The sequence below is a fragment of the Podarcis erhardii genome (genome assembly GCF_964252035.2).
Source record: "Podarcis erhardii genome assembly, chromosome: 10".
Classification (NCBI taxonomy): Eukaryota; Metazoa; Chordata; class Lepidosauria; order Squamata; family Lacertidae; genus Podarcis; species Podarcis erhardii.
Window position 1 is genome coordinate 149,148 of NC_138500.1, and position 21,970 is coordinate 171,117.

The 21,970-nt window shown below is 46.9% G+C and overlaps 2 protein-coding genes across 4 annotated transcripts; one reads left to right on the top strand and one right to left on the bottom strand.

Moving 5' to 3' along the window:
• Positions 1-1,704: 1,704 nt before the first annotated feature.
• LOC309351211 (uncharacterized protein) lies at positions 1,705-9,481 on the bottom strand. Of its 3 annotated transcripts, none has more exons than XM_081878606.1 (3): positions 9,389-9,481; positions 4,538-4,664; positions 1,705-3,513 (listed from the first exon to the last, which is right to left on the bottom strand). In XM_081878606.1, the coding sequence occupies exons 2-3, from the start codon at positions 4,569-4,571 to the stop codon at positions 1,871-1,873; spliced, it is 1,677 nt and encodes a 558-aa protein (XP_081734732.1). In that variant the 5' UTR covers positions 4,572-4,664; positions 9,389-9,481; the 3' UTR covers positions 1,705-1,870. The 3 variants fall into 3 exon arrangements, with proteins under 3 accessions (XP_081734732.1, XP_081734730.1, XP_081734731.1); XM_081878604.1 differs by having other exon boundaries at positions 1,705-3,516; positions 9,389-9,480; XM_081878605.1 differs by lacking the exon at positions 9,389-9,481 and adding an exon at positions 7,356-7,640 and having other exon boundaries at positions 1,705-3,516.
• A 4,078-nt stretch (positions 9,482-13,559) lies between these two features.
• On the top strand, positions 13,560-21,554 carry LOC309350674 (coiled-coil domain-containing protein 166-like). The gene is made up of 2 exons (XM_081877712.1): positions 13,560-13,926; positions 20,290-21,554. Exon 2 carries the CDS (start codon positions 20,318-20,320, stop codon positions 21,329-21,331), a length of 1,014 nt encoding a protein of 337 aa, XP_081733838.1. The 5' UTR covers positions 13,560-13,926; positions 20,290-20,317; the 3' UTR covers positions 21,332-21,554.
• The last annotated feature ends 416 nt before the right edge of the window (positions 21,555-21,970 follow it).

The window sequence follows — 21,970 nt, forward strand, 5'->3', positions numbered from 1 at the left end:
ATCCCATATGCTATAGGACTTTCAATAAGACATGTCGGAGACCAGATCTGGGTTTACACACCTTTCATGCAACATTTATTTCACATAGTCAGGTATACTTTAATACATTGGTACCAAGAGGTTCAGACACTCACAGTTCATTCACCCATACTCACAAGGCCCTTCACGTGGGTTGATCATGCCTCACACAAGAGCTGTGGGTGTCGAGCTGTAGTGCTAGTCCCGGCACACTGAGGGCATGCAGAGTCCTTTTTATAGCTTTTTTCCCCCATTGCCGTCTGTGGGCTGGCTTGGAGAAGGATTGAATCTCCCTGCTCTCTTCTGCTCTCCTCCTGGACCACCACCAAGTTGCCTCTGCAGCTGCACCTCAGAACATACAGTGTGTCCCAGGCCTTTATCTCATGTCCGTGGCCCATTGCCAGTTCCTCCCTGTTTTTGTCTGGGGCTTTTTGCTTTCAGTAAACAACACCACAGTCATACATTCCTCTTTGATCAAACTAATTTCTCACTTCACTTGCCGACATATCATGCTTTGCGAATTCTCCATTTTCTTTTGGGCCTAACATTCATACTACACCTTCATGACAGCCCCGAGCAATATAAAGACATCTGCTGTCAAAACATGAAAATCTGGCAAACAAATATGTTCAAAATTTTGAAAGGCTTTTGGAAAAGCAGGAATACCAACAATCATATTTCAATAAACAAGTAAAAGTCTCCTATCTGAAGAAGTGTGCATGCACACGAAAGCTCATACCTAGAACTAACTTAGTTGGTCTTTAAGGTGCTACTGGAAGGATTTTTTTGTTTTTTCTCAGATAAGATGCAGATTATATCTTACAAAGTGACTGAACTCATTGCTTAACAGACAAGACCACATACAATAGGTGGGGGGGGGATTATTAAGCCTGCCTGCGGTTTGTGAAAAAATTGTTGGGTAATAATGGAAATGCTTGTCTGATGACACAATTCACAGAAGCTAATATGTCAACTAATCTTCAGGAAGCATCTTTCTGATAGTATGAAGAATTCTATATTTGCCTTTTAAGTTGATGAATCTATTGACCTTAGGTGTTTTATACTTTCTGAATGTTCCATAATCACATTATGAAGTAGTTATGTTGGAAATGTAACGAAGCAGTAGAAGCAATGGATCATGTATGGTGATGTAAAAAAATAGAATTCTGAGATACAATCTACAATGAGTTAAAAAAAGATGTTTAAATTATCATTTCCAAAAAAGCCAGAAGCTTTCCTTCTAGGAATCATTGGGGATGAGATCCCCAAAGAGCTGAAGAAGTTATTTATGTACGCCATCACGGCAGCCAGAGTATTGACAGCACAAAACTGGAAAGAAGACCAAATAATAATAATAATAATAATAATAATAATAATAATAATAATACCAACAAAGAGGGACTGGCAAGCGAAACTGATGGAATATGTGGAGATGGATAAGCTGACAGGGCAGTTAAGAGACCAAGAGCACCAAAAAGTTAACAGCAATTGGAGTAATTTTTAAAAATATCTGAAAGATTACTGCGGCGATTTACATTTTTTGACTGGGCTAGATTGACTCTTGTAAAGATAACCAGTAGAAACGGTAAATAGAAGATTAGATACAACTGGAAAGGCATACAACAAAGAATTCTATGGGCCCTAGTAAGACGTGGAAGGAAGTCCAATGCAAACAAAGTAACAACGTTCAGTAGATAAGTAACATATTTATTTTATTTTTTGTTTATGCATACATGTTCAATGGTGGAATGTTGAGAGATTTCAATTATTTATAGTGTATGTTGACGTGTATGAAAAGAGTGGTTGTAAATCAACAGAAAAACCAATAAAGATGTAAACAACAACCCTTCACCTATAGTTTCCCCCCTATATGAATTCTTTGATGGGTCAAGAGATTGCCCTTCCGACTGAAACTCTTTCCACATTCCAAACACTGAAATGGTTTCTCCCCTGTATGAATTCTTTGATGAGAAGTGAAATTCTGCTTCCACAGAAAGCTCTTTCCACACTCTTGGCACTGAAATGGTTTCTCCCCACGGTGAATACTTTGATGACTATAGAGGTTTGCGTTTGTCTTAAAGCTCTTTCCACATTCCAAACACTGAAATGGTCTCTCCCCTGTATGAATTGTTTGATGAGAAGTGAAGCCACGCTTCCGCAGAAAGCTCTTTCCACACTCTTGGCACTGAAATGGTTTCTCCCCACGGTGAATACTTTGATGACTATGGAGGTTTGTGCTTGTATTAAAGCTCTTTCCGCATTCAAAGCACTGATATGGTTTATCTCCAGTATGAATTCTTTGATGGGCTGAGAGATTGGCCTTCACACTGAAGCTCTTTCCACATTCCAAGCACCGATATGGTTTCTCCCCTGTATGAATTACTTGATGGGCCTTGAGAGTGGACCTCTCACAGAAGCCCTTCCCACATTCCAAGCACTGATGTGGTTTCTCCCCACGGTGAATTTTCTGATGCCGATATAAGTTTGCGCTACTGCTAAAGCTCTTCCCACATTCTGAGCACTGATATGGTTTCTCCCCTGTATGAATTACTTGATGTGCTGTGAGAGAGGACCTCACACGGAAGCCCTTCCCACATTCCAAGCAATGATATGGTTTCCCCCCTGTGTGAATTATCTGGTGTGCTGTAAGATTGGACCGCTGTCGGAAGCTCTTTCCACATTCTGAGCACTGATATGGTTTCTCCCCAGTATGAATTCTTAGGTGGGAAGTGAAGTAGCTGCTGCTACTGAAGCTCTTTCCACATTCCAAGCACTGATATGGTTTTTCTCCAGTGTGAACTTTCTGGTGTTCACGGAGGTTTCCGCTAATTTTAAAGCTCTTTCCACATTCCAAGCACTGGTATGGTTCCTCCCCTGTATGAATTCTTTGATGGGTCATGAGATTGGTAATCCCACGAAAGCTCTTTCCACACTCCAAGCACTGATAGGGCTTCTCCCCTGTATGAATTCTTTGATGGGAAAAGAGCCTTTCTTTACTACTTAAGCTCTTTCCACATTCTAAGCACTGATAGGGCTTCTTCCCTGTATGAATTATCTGATGGGTTGTAAGATGGGACCTCTCACGGAAGCTCTTTCCACATTCCAAGCACTGGTGAGGTTTTCCCCCAATGTGAACTTTCTGGTGTCGATGGAGATTTGCACTTATTTTAAAGCTCTTTCCACATTCCAAGCACTGGTATGGTTCCTCCCCTGTATGAATTCTTTGATGGGTCATGAGATGGGTCCTCACACGAAAGCTCTTTCTACACTCCAAGCACTGATAGGGCTTCTCCCCTGTATGAATTCTTTGATGGGAAAAGAGCCTTGCTTTACTACTTAAGCTCTTTCCACATTCCAAGCACTGATAGGGCTTCTCCCCAGTAGGATTTATTCGATGGGAAGTGATATGGGAGCTCTGGCTGAAGTTCGCTCCACACGGCCTCTCCACTGTGCAGATTTTGTGGTGGCCTCCCTTCTTTATTTCCAATTCATCACCTTCTGCAACGAGGAGAGAAACCGATTAGAGCCTCAGGAAGAAATGGAGCCCCAAATTATTGAACAATGCTAATGAACACTTGTGATAGAGGAAGAACTGAGGGCATTAGTCGTGAGCCCTTACTACAGAGCTTTCCACACTGTGTCTTGCGACACATTAGCGTGTCAACTACAGTGTGTAGCTCTTTCGCACAAACTCACCCCACGCTCCTCCTGGGGCTGGAAAGGGGTTAGTTGCTTGTAAAACTGAATTACTGTGTCATGAAATGATGCAAAACTGAATTACAGTGGTACCTCAGGTTACATACGCTTCAGGTTACATACACTTCAGGTTACAGACTCTGCTAACCCAGAAATAATGCTTCAGGTAAGAACTTTGCTTCAGGATGAGAACAGAAATTGTGCTCTGGCGGCACAGCAACAGCAGGAGGCCCCATTAGCTAAATTGGTGCTTCAGGTTAAGTACAGTTTCAGGTTAAGAACGGACCTCCAGAACGAATTAAGTACTTAACCTGATGTACCAATGTACTGTGTTGCAAAATGATGCATGTCTAAAAAATGTGTCACCAACATGAAAAGTTTGGAAAGCTCTGTACTCCAGGGTTCACTGCCTTTTTTGACTGGCATTCACTGACCTATTTATAGGAACCTGAGATTTGAAAAGTCTGGCCTGTTCCTGGGATGGATTTTGTTTGGCTCATGAAATCCACTCCATCTCCAATGTCAATTGTCTCTTTGGTCAACCAAAAACTGATGGAAGCAAAAAGAAAAAACCTGACAAAAGCTACTTCCACTTCCCCATCAACTCTGCAGTCTATATTTTAAAAGGCCTAGGAAGTTCAGCCTGATCATGATTAAAAAGGCATAACCGGAGGAAGAATATTCAGAGAAAAGCAGTAGGTAGCCTTCCATTCAAGGTAAGCTGGTGGGGTGTTAGAATCCCAGATTCTGTAGGTGGGAAGTTCATCACATAGATATATGTCTTGAATTTAAAAACAGATATTATGATCCAACGGAGCCTTACCAAGAGAGGCCATGATCCCCTGATTCTCCTCCATGACTTCCTTAGGCAGAGCTCTCTGGTCAGGATCCAGCAACGCTCACTCCTCATCTGTGAAACAAGTAGCTACATCTTCAAAACACACTGCACCCTAAAAGAAAAAGGTCTTCGTCTTAAATAGCATAAAAAATATCTGCTCTGTTGTTTTCTGCCTGTTCTTTGCTGCGTTGTTTTAATGGGATTGTTTTGCTGCACATTTTAATTATTTAAAATGCTTATTTAACATTTTAATGGAATAATTTTATTGTGTATTTTAATGATGGAAATCTTTGTGTAACTGGCTAGAGCTCCACGTTGTGTTCTTTTCTCCCTGTGCGCTGTTTTAGGGGGGAACCCTCATTGTGCAATTGATGGAGCTGATCAGGTGTGCCCTGGCCAATGTTGTTTGTCAACTGCTTAGAAGCCAATTTAGCATTCAACAATCAATACTGAAATAAAACTACAACAACTGATAAATAATACTAGTGACATACAATCACAGACTTGGAAGAGACCCTGAGGATTATGGTCCAACCCTCTGCAATGCAGGAATCTCAATTAAAGCATCCATGGCACTCCAGCCTCTGCTTCAAAGCTTCCCAGGAAGGGGCCCAGCACCTCGAGAGAATCCGTTCCACCATTACTCTTACTTAATCTAAGCACAACCACAAGGGCTCCAGACTAGGGCTGGGTGATATATTGGCACATCATCCAAAACCAGCCTGAAGTCCACATCATGGTAACAGTTTCATAGCATTCAACGTGGCAATATATCATAAATCACAATGCGAGCTGGCCCTATGTAAAAAGTAACCATGTGGGGGAAACTGTGAAGCTGGTCATTGCTTTTCGTGATTCCTGCCGCCCCTGTTGCTCTGCCACCTCAGCGCTTCCCTGCCTCCTGCAAGGGGAAGCAAACCAGAAGAGCAGGTGCTGAAGAAAGCAGCCATCCAGGAACTTTCCTCAAGAACAGAGACACCATGAGCTTCTTGTTTTCAATGCATGTGCCAGGCTGGTAAGTGGCGGAGGGAGATGCTGGTCCGAGGCGGCTCTGGGCTTCTTGCTGGGAGCCCCTTGCTCCCTTCCTTGCTCCTTCTCTAGGCTCTCTTGGGAGGCAGGGTTTGCCTGCAGGCGTCTCCTGATCCCAGACTTTCGCCAGAGGCCTTGCCAGAGCAAGAAGCCCTTTCCTCCTTGCCTCCCCCAAAGCCCTTTCCCGGTTGCTGCCCAGCCCTGTCCTTTGAACGGCTGCTGCCCTCAGTCTGAGCTCTCTTGGAAGCAGCAGCTAGTCCAATGGAAAAAGAAACTGGGGTTATTACTTCTCAGGCTATTAAAGGTAAAGGGACCCCTGACCATTAGGTCCAGTTGTGACCGACTCTGGGGTTGCGGCGCTCATCTCGCTTTACTGGCCGAGGGAGCCGGCGTACAGCTTCCGGGTCATGTGGCCAGCATGACTAAGCCGCTTCTGGCGAACCAGAGCAGCGCACAGAAACACCGTTTACCTTCCTGCTGGAGTGGTACCTATTTATCTACTTGCACTTTGACGTGCTTTTGAACTGCTAGGTTGGCAGGAGCAGGGACCGAGCAACAGGAACTCACCCCGTCGCAGGGATTCGAACTGCCAACCTTCTGATAGGCAACTCCTAGGCTCTGTGGTTTAACCCACAGCGCCACCCACATCCCTCCTCTCAGGCTATTACTTACGTTAATAAAATAAAATAAACTTTGTCCTGTTGTTCAAGCCTCTTTCCTCCCCTCTCGCCTTCTGTGTGTCTCTCAGTTGCCAGAGAACACCAAAATGCAAATTTTCCTGGCCTGGCAAAATATATGCATTTTATTTAATACATTTTTGTTTGGTGAAATTTTGTCCATTCTTTCTAGTTTGAACTGGTTTATAAAGGAAAATTAGCAAACAATCAAATAACTGGTGTTGTGGGATGTATATACAAATTCAATTAAGACTCAATAGTGAATAATATTTTAACAACTAAAAGTGCGACAGAGAATTTGTTTTTTTCTTGTTTAGTAATGTAATTAATTTTGGCGGGAACATTCTCTTACCTTACCTTTGATATCTATGCTATTTATTACTTCTACAGCTTTAGAGAAAATGTGCTAATTTTAAAATTATATGTCCTATTAAATAACTGCTGCAACAATATGCTAATGGTAATTAAAAATGTATCCGTTTTAGACCCCTAAGTAGTAGCAGTTGCTAGTTTTCATTTGCTTCTCCACAGTTCCAGGCTTATTTCAGACACTGTGATATATCGGTATGATATATATTACAATGTTGAAAACTAGACATCACCCAGCCCTAGAACATTATCTGTTAACTCTGTTCTATCCTATCTCCCATTTGATAGAATCAGAGCTGCAAGGGACCCTGATGGTCATTTAGTCCAACCCCGTGCAATGAAGGAATCTCACCTAAAGCCTCCACAACATGCTGTTTTGTTTCTGTTTAAACCAATTCACGAACCAAGAACTCATATATTGACCACTAGTAATAAACCACATGCTGAAGATATTCTTGCACATTTATTGTGCTATTTTTGTTATATACAAATAACATGAAGACTCAGAAGACTCAAAGACTTATTTGTATCCTCGGTTATTCCTATGATCCTTGTTCTAGGGTGTGTGGGGTATTAGGGGAGGGGCAGAACCTCTGGCAGGGGACCCGTCATGCTCCTTCTGGGGTACCTGGTCCACCTTTGGTCCCTACCCTGCACCCAACTCTCGCCCATGCCTTCTAGCAGCTGCCAGCATGCGACAGGGGCCACAATCCCGGGAATGGCTTCACCTGGCCAGCTAAGGCAGGTGAGGGAAACCAGTGGGTCTTGAACCCTCCGTGAGTTTGGGACTTCCCGAGTGGACGAAGAGAGGCTCCAGCAGATTCAGCAGACAAGACCAACCGCGGGTCCAACGGCCCAGAAGGTGGTTTCTGCAAGTGCTGTGAGGAAAGGGAGCCCGTCCAGGAGGAGAACTCTCCTTCTACACCTCCACCGCCTTGCAGGACCTGGTCAGAAGAAAAGGCCCGGAGGAAACAGGGCTGCTAAGGCAGTGGCTGGACTTCTTGGCAGTGGCGCCCGCCCTATGGAACACCTGTGATAGGAATTTTGAGGTCTTAGATACAGTGGTGCCTCGCAAGACGAAATTAATTCGTTCCGCAAGTCTCTTCGTCTTGCGAGTTTTTCGTCTTGCGATGCACGGTTTTCCATAGGAATGCATTGAAAATCAATTAATGCGTTCCTATGGAAACCGCCTTCCCCCGACCTCTTCTGGCGGGCAGCATTTTAAAATCGCCCGGGACAGCGGAGGATTTCTCTGCTGTCCGGGCGATTTAAAAGCCCCTGGGAAGGCAAGCAGGGGGGACAAAGACTTTTGCCCCCCGCCTGCCTTCAGAAGAGGTCCAGGACAGGCTTCGCGGACCTCTCCGCAAGCAGCGGGAGCGCTCCTTGCGGAGAGTTGCCAGCGCGCCCAGGCTTCGCGGCCCCGCCGCCTGGCTTCGGGACATCGTTCCGATGCCAGGCGGCGGGGGGAGGCTTTCTCGCCCCGCCGCCTGGCATCGGGACGATGCCCCGAAGCCGGGCGGCGGGGGGAGGCGTTCCTGCCCCGCCGCCCGGCATCGGGACGATGCCCCGAAGCCGGGCGGCGGGGGGAGGCTTTCCCGCCCCGAAGCCGGGCGGCGGGGGGAGGCGTTCCCGCCCCGCCGCTCGGCTTCGGGACATCGTTCCGATGCCGGGCGGCGGGGGGAGACTTTCCCGCCCCGCCGCTCGGCTTCGGGACATCGTTCCGATGCCGGGCGGCGGGGGGAGACTTTCCCGCCCCGCCGCTCGGCTTCGGGACATCGTTCCGATGCCGGGCGGCGGGGGGAGGCGTTCCCGCCTCGCCGCCCGGCATCGGAGCATCCTTCCGAAGCCCGGCGGCGGGAGGAGGTGTCCCCGCCCCGCCGCCAGGCTTCGGAGGAGGTCCGAGGACAGCGGGGAAGACGAGCTGCGCTTCCCCACTGTCCCGGAGATTTCCCTATGGGCTGTCGTCTTGCGAAGCAAGCCCATAGGGAAATTCGTCTTGCGAAGCGCCTCCAAAACGGAAAACCCTTTCGTCTAGTGGGTTTTCCGTCTTGCGAGGCGTTCGTCTTGCGGGGCACCACTGTATAGGGTAATGTTCATAAGTGTACCAACCAAGCACCTGCATAGATCAGCGCAGGAAGACCAACCTGGAACCATTTTGATTCCCAAACTGACCCAATGTTTCCCTGCAAGGAGGGGGGGGGTGTCAGGGAGCCTTCCCATTGTCTCAGGAATTGAGTAATCAGCATTTTAATGGGTGACAGACTATCAGGAAAGACAAATCAGGAAAGGCAGTCAGATAACCTGGCAAACAGGAAAAACAACATTCAAATTTTTGTTTTAGACCGCCTTTTCTGTGATGTGTGTCTGATGTTTCTGGGGGTGGTCTTGATCTACAGGGCGGCTTGCGCGCCCTTGTTCCGGGTTGTTCTTCCTCCTCCTCCTCCTTTCCTTTGTGCGGCAGCGAGGACCCAGCTGCAGCCGAGCCATCAAGATCCGGCTTCCCAGCCAAGAGGCTCTGCCCGGCCTCTGCTCTTCTCTCCTACCCCTCCAGAGGGAAGCCTCTGAAGGGCTCTCTATGGGCTCTTGCATCCCCCGAGGGGAAGAAGGGCGATTTCTCTTGACCACCCGCCCTCCCGCCAGAGGCCAAGGAAAGAAGCAGCTCTCTGACTTTCAGAAGCCCTGCTGGGGGAAGAGGCTCCTCCGAGCCCGGCCCCTCCCTGCGCCAGGCTGCCCCCGCCCGGGGCCAAAGAGAGAGACTCACCGGACGGTCGCCGGCCAGGCCGGAAGAGACGCGGAGGGCGGGGCTTCCGGCTGCGCCTGCCTTTCCCGTCCTCTCTAGGAATCCCGCCCCGTTCCCCGTAACCCTTGCCAAGCCGGGCGGCCGAGACGGGGAGCGAAGGCGAAGGTGGACGAGGCGGAGGATCCAGAAGCTCTCTTGCTTTTCCTTTCTTATGATCTAGGGACACAGGCACAGCAGCAAGACACGGAAACTTTGATTTTATGTTAAGAAAGTTATTTCTATTTTTAAAAAGCAATAAAGGTGAATTGAAAAACGAAAGAAATGCAAAATAAAAACACAGCCGACTTAACAAGAACCACACACAAAATGAGGAGTCACTCCGATCAAACGTTCATTAGGAAATGGGATATGTATTTAAAAAATATTTAAAGGATTATTGTCATAATGTGATGTCTATGGCAGCCTTTGAATGGCTTTCACGGTATGATGGATAATTAGAAGATTTCATAATTTTGATGAAATTTAACCAAATAAAACAGAAATATACAGTGCTCTAGAATTAGATCGATCAAGTGGTGGATTCATGGTGGGGTGACGGGAAGTCAATAGAAATTAAAGAAGAACATATCGTGATGTAATGTAATGTAATAAGATTTATCTTCTCTCTCTTTTTTGCCTTTTGGGGCAATTCTTCTGTATGCTTTTTGTGTTAATTTCAATAAAGCCCTATTTAAAAAAAGAACAAGAACAGAAAGGAAACAAGAACCCAGATCTGGGCTCCGAGCTCTTCCCTCCCTTGGCCAGAAAGAGGAGCGGCATCTCGGCCAGAAGCGGGAACCCGCCGCCGGGCAAGCAGGACGGGACGGCGTCTCAGCCGGGGAGGCGCTGGGACTGCTTGGCTAAGCCGGGCTTTGCGGTCCTCTCTCTGTCCCTTCCCTGCATGCCCAGAGGGGCTGGGGGGCTGGAGCCGGGGAGACCCCAGGGGAGAGGGGCCTGGGCCTCGGGCCGTCCCGCCACCCAGGGGTCTCCGCAGCCTGTCGTGGGCTCCCTCCCAAAAGGCACCCGGGACCGCAGCCCCGCATTCTCCATCTCTGCCAATAGCCAGTCCAACAATCAAGAAGGCGGCTTCTGCCTTTGCTGTCGAACTGGTCAGCCCGGAAAGGAGAACTCTCACCCTAAACCTCTGCTGCTTTGCAGCTGTACTCATTTGTTAGAGAGAAGGGGGGCGGGGGAATTGACAGAGAATACCGTTATAGATGTGGGTAAACATCAGAGACATAGAGACATACATAGAGACCTCACCTTGCCAACAAAGGTCTGTATAGTAAAAGCTCTGGTTTTCCCAGTAGTGATGTATGGAAAGTGAGAGCTGGACCATCAAGAAGGCTGATTGCCGAAGAATGGATGCTTTTGAATTCTGGTGCTGGAGGAGACTCTTGAGAGTCCCATGGACTGCAAGAAGATCAAACCTCTCCATTCTGAAGGAAATCAGCCCCGAGTGCTCACTGGAAGGACAGATCCTGAAGCCGAGGCTCCAGTACTTTGGCCACCTCATAAGAAGAGAAGACTCCCTGGGAAAGACCCTGATGTTGGGAAAGATGGAGGGCACAAGGAGAAGGGGAGGACAGAGGACGAGATGGTGGGATAGTGTTTTCGAAGCTACCAGCATGAGTTTGACCAAACTGCGGAGGCAGTGGAAGACAGGAGTGCCTGGCGTGCTCTGGTCCAGGGGGTCACGAAGAGTCAGACACGACTAAATGACTAAACAACAACAAACCCAAGATATTAATAAATTTTGATTATTTGTGGTATGAAGGGAGAATGCAGGCTGTGAAGGAATTCCTGGGCTGGGTATGCAAACCAGCCTGGCTGGCTGTGGGAAGAGCAAACCTGTTTGTTGTTGCTGTTTAGTGGGCAAACCAGTTAGCATGCCAAAAAGGTGTGAATGAGCCGTCAAAAAAGGATCCTTTGGCCTGCGGAGTCTGATGTCACAAAGGGGTGTTTGAGGGGACAGGAAAAGTGAGTTTTGAAGCAGGGATTCCTTGGGAGGAGGAGGAGGAGGAGGAGGAAGAGGGGCTGAGATCCATCTTGGCAGGGGAGATGAAAGGTTGCCTGCTGCCATGCTGTGGGCCATGCTGTAAGTTCTTTTTTTAAAAAAAAAGATATTTATTAAGATTTTACAAAAAAGAGAAAAAAAGAACATAGGTAATAGAAAAATAATACAGACATACAGCAAAAAGAAATACATCTAAAAAGCAGAAAAAAGAAAAAACAATAAAAACCTTAGAAAGAAAAATCCAATTTTCCACTTCATAATTCTATAACCCTCTTTCTTGACTTCCTCACATCTCCCTTTTTTGTGTTCCCCTTTACACAATCGAGTTCAGCAAATCCTTACCCTCTTTCAAACGTCATTTATAATTATATGTTTCAACCTATTATGTCTCCAATTTTTCTCTTTTCGCATCAATTTTTACCTATTCTTTATAACTTAATCCCTTGTACCACTTTATATACATCTGACATAATATTACTCTGGTCTTTCCCCCTTTCCTTTTTAATCATCTTTGCATACTCCTTTTAACCATGTCACTAATGCCCAATTATCTTTATGTCCAACATCATTTTAACATTCAAACAATTTACAATGCTTCTGTAAATAGTCTTTGAACTTCTTCCAGTCCTCTTCCACCGACTCTTCTCCCAGGTCTCGGATTCTGCCAGTCATTTCTGCCATCTCCATATAGTCTATTACTTGCATCTGCCATTCTTCCAGGGTGGGCAAATCTTGTGTCTTCCATGCTGTAGGTTCTGGACTCCCTCCATGCAGACTGAAGGTGTAAATAGGTGAATAAACCAGATTTCTTCAAGCACGACAGTCTCCACCGTATCTTCTATTCTCCAAAGGGGCACAGATCCTGTGTGGGTGCCTGAGATGCCCATGGGTTCTTGCCACCACTTGGCAGGGAGAGGGGCAGGCACTGGACTTTTGGAACAATACAATAAAAGTCAAACTAATCTGAAGAAAAGAAATGAAAAGAACTAAAATGATAAGAGGAAAAAAATCAAGCGATAGAAAGGCAAGAAAGGGAATACAAAAGCCATCTGTCACAATCACATCCTGTCTTTATCCATTCACAGAAAGGTAGAGCCTCCCTGCTTTCACCTGGAAGCTTCTGTTTCTTCTCCCGCCCCCCAAGATCCTTTCTATCTCTCCCTCCCACTTGGGCCCCCCAAGAAGAAGAAGAAAGAGGGGCTTCTAATTCTCCATCTGCCAATTATATATATTATAATGATTCAAATGATTCAAATTATTTGAAGCATACACTACAGGAAAACACCTAGCTATATTACATTAAAGAGTTGCTAAGCAGTCTGCCAAACACAGTTCTTCTCAGACACCACAGATTCATCTTTTTCTGTCAAAAAGTCCAAAAGTGGTTATTAATTTCTTATTCTCCTAGTCCAGAACTGTCCATTTCTCGTCAATTTCAATTCTTTCCCAGGATTCTATCAGTTCTTAATATTATAGTCCTCAATTCTGCACTTTTTCCAATTCTTCCTCACATCAGTTATTAGTGACCCTGAAGTTTCTTGCTATGCATTCATTTCTCTCCCTTTGAAGCCCACCATTTATGATCGTGCCCCATCTTCTCCAACCATAAGGCATTTATTTCTTTAATCAACAAAACAGCTTTCTTTGTCTGTCTCAGTTTTCCTCTCCTCCACCACTATCTCCTGCAGCTTCTCTTGCACACCTACTCCTGGGCCCATTTACTCAGAAGTAAGCCCCTCACCTGCCCAGTCTTCAAGTTCCAGTAAGATCACCTCTGCTCTCCCACTGCCCTTGGCCCACCAGCAACCCAGGGGGGCCAAGTAGCAATGTGATTTTTGCTTCCCCCAGGCCAGCACCCTTGGTGGGGGCCAAATTAGCAAAGCCTTAAGGACACCCCTGGGCAGGGAGCAGGTCGTCTGGGACTCGCAGGAAGATGGTCTCCCATCTTGAAGAATTATGTAGCTTTGGAGAAGCGTTCCAAATTATTCCTGAGTGGACAAAGTGGTCAGGGCTGGGGGGGGGGCCTTTGGCCTAGAACAGCAGGGCTCCTCTATTCCTCCTTGGATACCTTCCGTTTTCAGCACTGTGGGGATTCCACCTCCATTGTGACGCAGGTGCTCTTCTTTTGAGCACATGATTCTGATGGTCTTCTGTTCTTTGGACACCTTCCATTTTCAACAATGTGGTGATTCTACCTCCATTGTGATACCAGAGTTCTTCTCTTTAGTGTCTTTTTTGCCTTTAAGCTTTTCAGGAGGGTTCATCATCCAAGAGGCCAAAGTCTCGCATGACTGACACTCTGATGGGGCAAAAATGTCCAAGACATTTCTACAAAGTGGCCCAGAATTGAGCTTGCCATTCAGGGCGGCTGCTCTGCTCTTTGCTGAGGATTGCTGGTGATGATGGTTCCTCAGGGCTAGCAGGGCCCATATTAACAGAAACCTCCGTTCTCCGTACGTGTCCCCACTGCCAGCACCACCAGCACCCATTGCTTGGAGGAAAGGTGAGGAAAGACCCACTCCTTCAGCCCTTGCCACCCTCTCAGCCTCAGAGTCTCTCACAGCTGCTTGGTGGCTGCCCACCCCGTCCCAGCTTCAGAAATGGTGCAAACAGAAATGCATTGAAGCAGAGCTCCTTTGCACCTCAGCACAGCACAGGGCAGGATAGGTATATTCTTACTTATCTTCAGACCACAATCTCATTGTTAGTCCTTGCAGTGTTAAGACAAGACATAGTGGCCAGGCACTAAAGAAGCAAGGGATATGGGTGACTCTGTTAAATGGCTACCTTTATTTCTCAGCAAGCGGGGGGGGGGGACACCTGCTGCCTCAGAACAAGCCTAAAGTCTGCTTGGATTTGTGTGACAAGTGCCATCATTGTTTGGCACCTGTTTGGTCAGGTTCATCCAGCCCAGAATAGCCTGTTTTTGAGCCTAGCACCAGCTCTCCCAAACCTCAGGCAGAGAAGGGTCTTTCTCACCACCTGCTAGGTGAGATGTCAGGGATGAGACCTGGCTCTCTTCTTTCTTTCTTTCTTTCTTTCTTTCTTTCTTTCTTTCTTTCTTTCTCTTTCCACATGCAAAGCAGGCAGTCTACCACTGAGCTATGGTGCGTCTCCAAAAAGGTTGCTCAAAAAGTCATTGTTGATATATGTGTTACAATTGTGTATTTTACAAAGGATAAATTACATGAAGGAGTTAACTGCGACAGCTGTGAAACAGGTGACTAGAACTAAAGTCCAGCTTCTGAGTCACTGTCTTGTGTCTTGTGAGTCTCGTGAACAGTCTTCTTAAAAGGGAACTGTGTGTGCAAGCTAGCAGAGGTGTAGAGTTGGGTCTGAGAGGAGAATGCGGAGTTTGTCGGAGGTTGAGGAGATAGTGTGAATGTCAAGCATTTTGTCAAGGACCTGCAGCAGGAGGATTACAGCTGGAGAACTTTCTGCTAGGAAGCATCCTCTGCTACCAGGAGATCAAATTACAGATAGGTAGCCGTGTTGGTCTGCCATAGTCAAAACAAAACAAATTCCTTCCAGTAGCACCTTAAAGACCAACTAAGTCAGTTCTTGGTATGAGCTTTCGTGTGCATGCACACTTCTTCAGATACACTGAAACAGAAGTTTCCAGACCCTTCTATATAGTGAGAAGGTGGGGAGGTGTATTACTCAGAAGGGTGGTGGGAATGGGTGATTGGCAGATAGCTGTGATGAGCCTGTTGACGACTCTTAACGACTGCAATAGGTCTTACAGGAAAAAGCAAGGGGTGAAAAGGTGAAAAATGGCTTTGTCATGTATAATGAGATAAGAATCCAAGGTCTTTGTTCAGACCAGGTTTCTCCATGGTTTTAAGTTTGGTGATAAGTTGTAATTCAGCAGCTTCTCTTTCCAGTCTATTTCTGAAATTCCTTTGTAGTAAAACAGCTACTTTGAGATCTTGTATAGAATGTCCTGGGAGATTGAAGTGTTCTCCTACTGGTTTCTCTGTCTTGTGATTCCTGATGTCCGATTTATGTCCGTTTATTCTTTGGCGTAAGGTCTGGCCTGTTTGTCCAATATAGAGAGCTGAAGGACACTGTTGGCATTTTATGGCATACACAATGTTAGACGATGAGCAATTAAATAGTCCCGAGATGGTATGTGTGATGTTGTTGGGGCCAGTAATGGTGTTGTCCGGGTGTATGTGGCAGCAAAGCTGGCATCTGGGTTTATTGCAGGCTCTGGTGCCAGTGTCCGCGTTAAGTCTGGTTGTAGTATTATTGTGGGTTAGGAGTTGTTTAAGACTGGGTGGCTGTCTGTAGGCAATGAAAGGTCTTCCTCCCAGAGCTTGAGAAAGAGAACTGTCATTGTCCAGGAGAGGTTGCAGATCTCTGATGATGCGTTGTACTGTTTTAACTTGGGAGCTGTATGTGATGACTAGAGGTGTTCTGTTATTTTCTTTTTTGGGTCTGTCTTGCAGCAAGTTCTCTCTGGGTATCAGTCTGGCTCTGTTGATCTGTTGTTGATCTGTTGATCTATGCAAGAAATACATTTTTTGGACACTACTATAAAAATACAGGATGGGCACATAGACACCACCTTATACCGTAAACCAACTGACCGACAAACATATCTACATGCCTCTAGCTACCATCCCAAACATACCAAACAGTCCATTGTATATAGCCAGGCACTACGTTACAGCCGCATCTGTTCCAATTCTACAGACAGAGACTCTCACCTAAGAGATCTACAGCAAACCTTTTTAGAACTAAAATACCCAACAGATGAAGTTAGACAACAGATCAACAGAGCCAGACTGATACCCAGAGAGAACTTGCTGCAAGACAGACCCAAAAAAGAAAATAACAGAACACCTCTAGTCATCACATACAGCTCCCAAGTTAAAACAGTACAACGCATCATCAGAGATCTGCAACCTCTCCTGGACAATGACAGTTCTCTTTCTCAAGCTCTGGGAGGAAGACCTTTCATTGCCTACAGACAGCCACCCAGTCTTAAACAACTCCTAACCCACAATAATACTACAACCAGACTTAACGCGGACACTGGCACCAGAGCCTGCAATAAACCCAGATGCCAGCTTTGCTGCCACATACACCCGGACAACACCATTACTGGCCCCAACAACATCACACATACCATCTCGGGACTATTTAATTGCTCATCGTCTAACATTGTGTATGCCATAAAATGCCAACAGTGTCCTTCAGCTCTCTATATTGGACAAACAGGCCAGACCTTACGCCAAAGAATAAACGGACATAAATCGGACATCAGGAATCACAAGACAGAGAAACCAGTAGGAGAACACTTCAATCTCCCAGGACATTCTATACAAGATCTCAAAGTAGCTGTTTTACTACAAAGGAATTTCAGAAATAGACTGGAAAGAGAAGCTGCTGAATTACAACTTATCACCAAACTTAAAACCATGGAGAAACCTGGTCTGAACAAAGACCTTGGATTCTTATCTCATTATACATGACAAAGCCATTTTTCACCTTTTCACCCCTTGCTTTTTCCTGTAAGACCTATTGCAGTCGTTAAGAGTCGTCAACAGGCTCATCACAGCTATCTGCCAATCACCCATTCCCACCACCCTTCTGAGTAATACACCTCCCCACCTTCTCACTATATAGAAGGGTCTGGAAACTTCTGTTTCAGTGTATCTGAAGAAGTGTGCATGCACACGAAAGCTCATACCAAGAACTGACTTAGTTGGTCTTTCAGGAGATCAAAGTGACAGAAAAGCAACCTTGGACTCCTGCAACAACTACACCATTTTCTTGTACTTAAAAGACTGCACCCTCTTGTGTGTGAGAGAGAGAGAGACTTTGTGTTGAATCCTTACATTAGACTGGTTGCCTGTTTGCTCATCTAAATGCTACCTCTGAATTAAGAACTCATCTTCCTCAGCTTCTGTGTGAAGTGGTTACTTCAGCACAACCAACAAAGGTTATGGCCAGCAGGTGGCGCTAGAGAGCAACAAGCGAATTCTTGAAGTCAATCCCACACTTTGGAAACCAGCAATCTGAAGTCATCACAGTCAAGGAAGATTTTGCAGATAACCCAAAGGCAAACGGGGGTCTGTGAATCCTATGTGGCTAAGTGGTTGTGGAAGCTGCAGAACGTTTAACTGCAGGAAGAGGGAGCAAGCAAGTTTCACAATGTCTGTGTCTCTGAGTATGGAGAAACTAACAGAAAATAATTATGCCAGTTGGTGTGTCAAGATGGAGATACTGCTCTGGAGAGAAGGTTTATTGGACCCTGTATTAATGACCCACCTTCAGACCCTTCTTCTCCTGAGAAGGGAGTGGCACTGCAGTCTAAACCACTGAGCCTCTTGGGCTTGCTGATCAGAAGGTCGGCATTTCAAATTCACTTAACGGGGTGAGCTCCTGTTGCTCTCAGCATGCTTCTGCCAACCTAGCAGTTCAAAAGCACACCCAAAAAAAGTGCAAGTAGATAAATAGGTACCACTCCAGTGGAAAGGTAAACAGTGTTTCCATGCGCTCTGGTTACTGTCACGGTGTCTCGTTGCTCCAGAAGCGGTTTAGTCCTGCTGTCCACATGACCTGGAAAGCTGTCTGTGGACAAACGCCAGCTTCCTCAGTTTGAAAGCGAGATGAGCGCCGCAAACCCATAATTGCCTTTGACTGGACTTAACCGTCTGGGGTCCTTTACCATTTTACCTTTACCTTCTCCTGAATGGCTTCACAGAGAGGAGAGAGCAAGAGTCACAATAATTGCTGATCTGGAAGACAGCCAATTACTGACTGTTAGAGGGCTGTTAACTGCAAAAGAAGTTTGGACTACTTTAAAGAATTTCAAAGTGAGAAAGAAGACAGGAGCAAGGAAAGATGGCAGAGAGCTGTTTCAACAAGCCAAGATAAAGAAGTGAATGTAGAAGAAAGAAAGAGTGACAACATGTTGAAAGTTTATGGAATTTGTAGGTGCTACAACTGTGGATCAGAAAATCACCTTAAAAGAAATTGCCTCAGGAAACATTTGGATTACAAATCTACAGATAGAGAAAGAAAATTACAGAGGAAAAAATGGTGTTTCTCTGCCGACATTGTAAAGGTAAACTCTGTAATTGCTGAGGGAGTGTAAATCAACAACAGCTCCAATTAACACAAAATGTGAAAGAAATCCTAAGCAAGTTCTAGAACGTCTGCATATAGATTGAGCAAATCCATTCCAGGAAACTCTGTAAGGAGCTAAATTTAATCTTACAACTGTTGCCAAATTCTTGCATTTTGGGTTCATTTATTTGTTAAAGGAGAAGCTAAATAGAGGTTTGAGAATTTTGTAAACTGGGTGAAAGCAAAATATGATGCAAAGATAACTGGAGTGCAATCAAAAAGAGGAGGTGAATTTACCTCTAATAACTTTGAAAGATTTCTGTCTGAAAAGGGAGTCCAGCATAAAAGGGAGTCTTCAGGTGTTTGTGTGTTGAAAGGAAACATCTGGGAAATTGTCTTAGGTGGATTAGCAGTTCCTTATACTCACAAAAGCCAAGAACCAAGATCCACACAACCACCACTGGTGAAAGTGTCTTTTGATATAATTAAGGATGTCGCAGCCTGAGAAACAACAGGGAAACCCCTTAGCTTCTCTGTCCCCAAAACTCAATAGACGGCATTTACCTTTTGCCCCATCCCTTCATTGTATTTTAATAAATTTTAAGTTAACATAATGCACAGTGAAAACCCAATTAATCGAAGAAGCTTCAGCACAAAGCCCTAATCAGGTTCTGAGCTAGCTTCTGAGATGCCCAGAACAAAATCTCTCAGATCATGCATTCTGGCATAGCTGCATTTTTCAAGTGCTCAGCTCAAGAAAGAGATATGCTGACTACATCCTTATGGACTGAGTGCTATGGAGCAGCTCCCCCTCCAGCCCCGTATCTGGCCAACAGCCCCTTGCTCATGGAAAGCTCCGGGGGGGGGCACCCAGTTCCCTCTCTCTCCAACTCTTTTTATACATGCCTCAAATGCTTCTGTCCATTCTCATGTGATGTCAGGAGGGAGCCAGCAAGCAGTAAATCACACAGAGCAGGTGAAGTTAACTCTTGATTAGAAAAAAAAAGGATCTGCACAGGAGAGCCAAGCCTAAAGAGCACAGCAAGTCTTCCTTGGTAGGTCTGATCCTTATGAGACAGTTGTGGAGCCTGAAAGTCCCCACCTTCCCACAGCTAAGGGCCTTCCTCTGCCAGGTCCTTCCCAAGCAATCTGAGACAACACCTGCGTTTCTGCCTATACTCCTCTTGCTTCATGCCTCTCCTGATCCTGGGAGACTAGGGAGGAGGAATCTTGTCACAGCAGGGTGTGTGTGCGTAGAAGACACTTGTGTTTCTTCACCAGCCTGACTCATGTCTGCCTCTTGGCCTCCCTCAGCCCACTCTCCTGCTTACGCTTCTGATTCTGATTCTAGACTTCCCTCTGCCACAGACCCCTCCCCCCTCCCCCCTGCTCACTAAACCTCGGCACCTCTTCTGCTTCTGCCACTTCTTCCTCCTCCTCCTCCTCCTCCTCCCAGTCTGCTCCCTCTTCACCCTCCGACCACTCATTGGCATCTCACCACCAAGCCGCCGACTCTGAGCCTTCCTCCCTTGGTGGTTCCCCAACTGGTTCCTCCCCCTATTCCTTTGTGTCCAACCAGTCCATGGCACATGGGTAATGGTGCTGGTTCAGTGCAGATCCAAAATATCATCAACAGTTCAAATGATGGCTCATAAAAGTTCCATTTATATTGAAACTGACTGTTTGTATGTTGCTGCTTTTAGAAAATTGACTGAGGACTTCAGGACCTCAGAACGTGGTACCAAAACATTTAAAATAAAATCCCACTGCATTTCTCTTTTGTCAGTGCCTGAGAGGGCAGCCCCTGCCACAGCATGGCGACAAAGAAGACCAGGTCCAAAGCTCGGAAGAGCATCGGCAAGAGCCAGAGCACGACTGGGCCGCTCTTGACGGAGCAAGAGCAGTCCCTGAAGAAGGAGTCCCTCATCCTGGCAGAGCACATCCACACCTACACGCAATGGGTGGACCAGTTCCAGAGCAGGAACGAGTTCCTGGACAAGGAAGCGCAGGAGATCCGGCAGAACAGCAAGGCCTACCTGAGCTACCTGAACAGGCGCGCTGCCCGGTGCCAGGACGCCATCACCACCCTCAATGAGCAGAACCTCTTTGACCTCACCAGTGTCCTGAAGCAGAAGGAGGAGCTGACCTCCCAGTACACGGACAAGGAGACAGAGATGAGGAGCCAACTGATTGAGATGGAGACCAAGTTCTCCCTCATGACCAAGGAGGTTGAGGAGCTCAAGCCCTTCAAGGAGCTGCAGTCCGAGCAGCTCATCCGCATCCGGGAGCTGGAGAAGGAGCTGCTGGCCATGAAGATCCGGCACTCGGAGGAAATGCGCTTGCTCAAGAGCAAGTACCTGCACCAGAAGGCGGAGTACGAGGTGCAGGCGGAGCAGAAGGTCCAGGCCCTGGCCAGGAAGGCCGAGAAGGAAGCCGTGCGCAGCCTCATCCAGCACACCAACCGAGTGAAGGAGGAGAACAGGCGGCTGCGCAACGAGCTCCTCGGCCTCATCCAGCGAGCTAAAGGCCTGAAAGCCTTCCGGCAGCAGCTGAGAGAGCAGAAGGAGCAGCTCCTGCGGGAGCTCCAGTATGGGCGGGGCCTGGCACACATGCGCCGCTGGCTCCAGCAACAGGCGGCTCAGAAGACTGGCCCCACTCCCAGTGGCCAGCCTCCCAAGAGCGCACAAAAATCCTCTCGGGGTGCGAGCACTCAAGGGCCCGCGAAGAGGGATGCTCAGGCAGCAGCTGCCCAAGGTTTGCCACCACTCTGGAGCCCCAAGAGCAGCAGCAAGCAGGAAGCGATGCCCACAAGCAGCCAGCAGTCTTAAGAGAGCGAGCGGTTTCCAGGTGTGTGAGCAAAGGTGAGGAGGCCTGAGAGTAGACTTCTAAATGCAGAAGCAGAAATCCTGACTCAGAGACAGCAACAAGCTGTTTGGGGATTGGAGACTGCAGCAGCTCATGCGCTCTGCTCTTCGCTTCGTATCAGAGGTGGCAGGAAACATGGACCAACCCCGCCCCCCTAATTAAAAGGATGTGTGTGGATGTGCGTCAGTGCTGGACAGCTTCCTGTCCTCTTATGGGGTCTCTGGTCAAGCGGGAGGAAGAGGCTGCTGTGCCTCTGCTTACTCCCAGGCAAGCCCATCGGCATCACAGCCAGCAGCAACACCTGCACCCTCTCATAGGCTCTCGTGGCAGCCTGCTGCCACCCACCAGCCCTCGGGCAATAGTCCTTGCCCACTTCAGGAGGCAGAAACTGCAGAACATTGGACAACACAGGCTCTGCCTTCTCTGGGCAATGGCCAGGGAGTCTTTGTGGCTGAGTGCATTAGCAGCACAAGCTTGCATTAGTGGAAGGGGTGGGAAACCTGTGACGCTGCAGGTATTGTTGGTCCCTTCACCCCTGAGCATTGGCTTGCGCTAGCAAGTTTCTTTATATAGCAGAGTGCATTCTCCTTCTTACGCAGCAG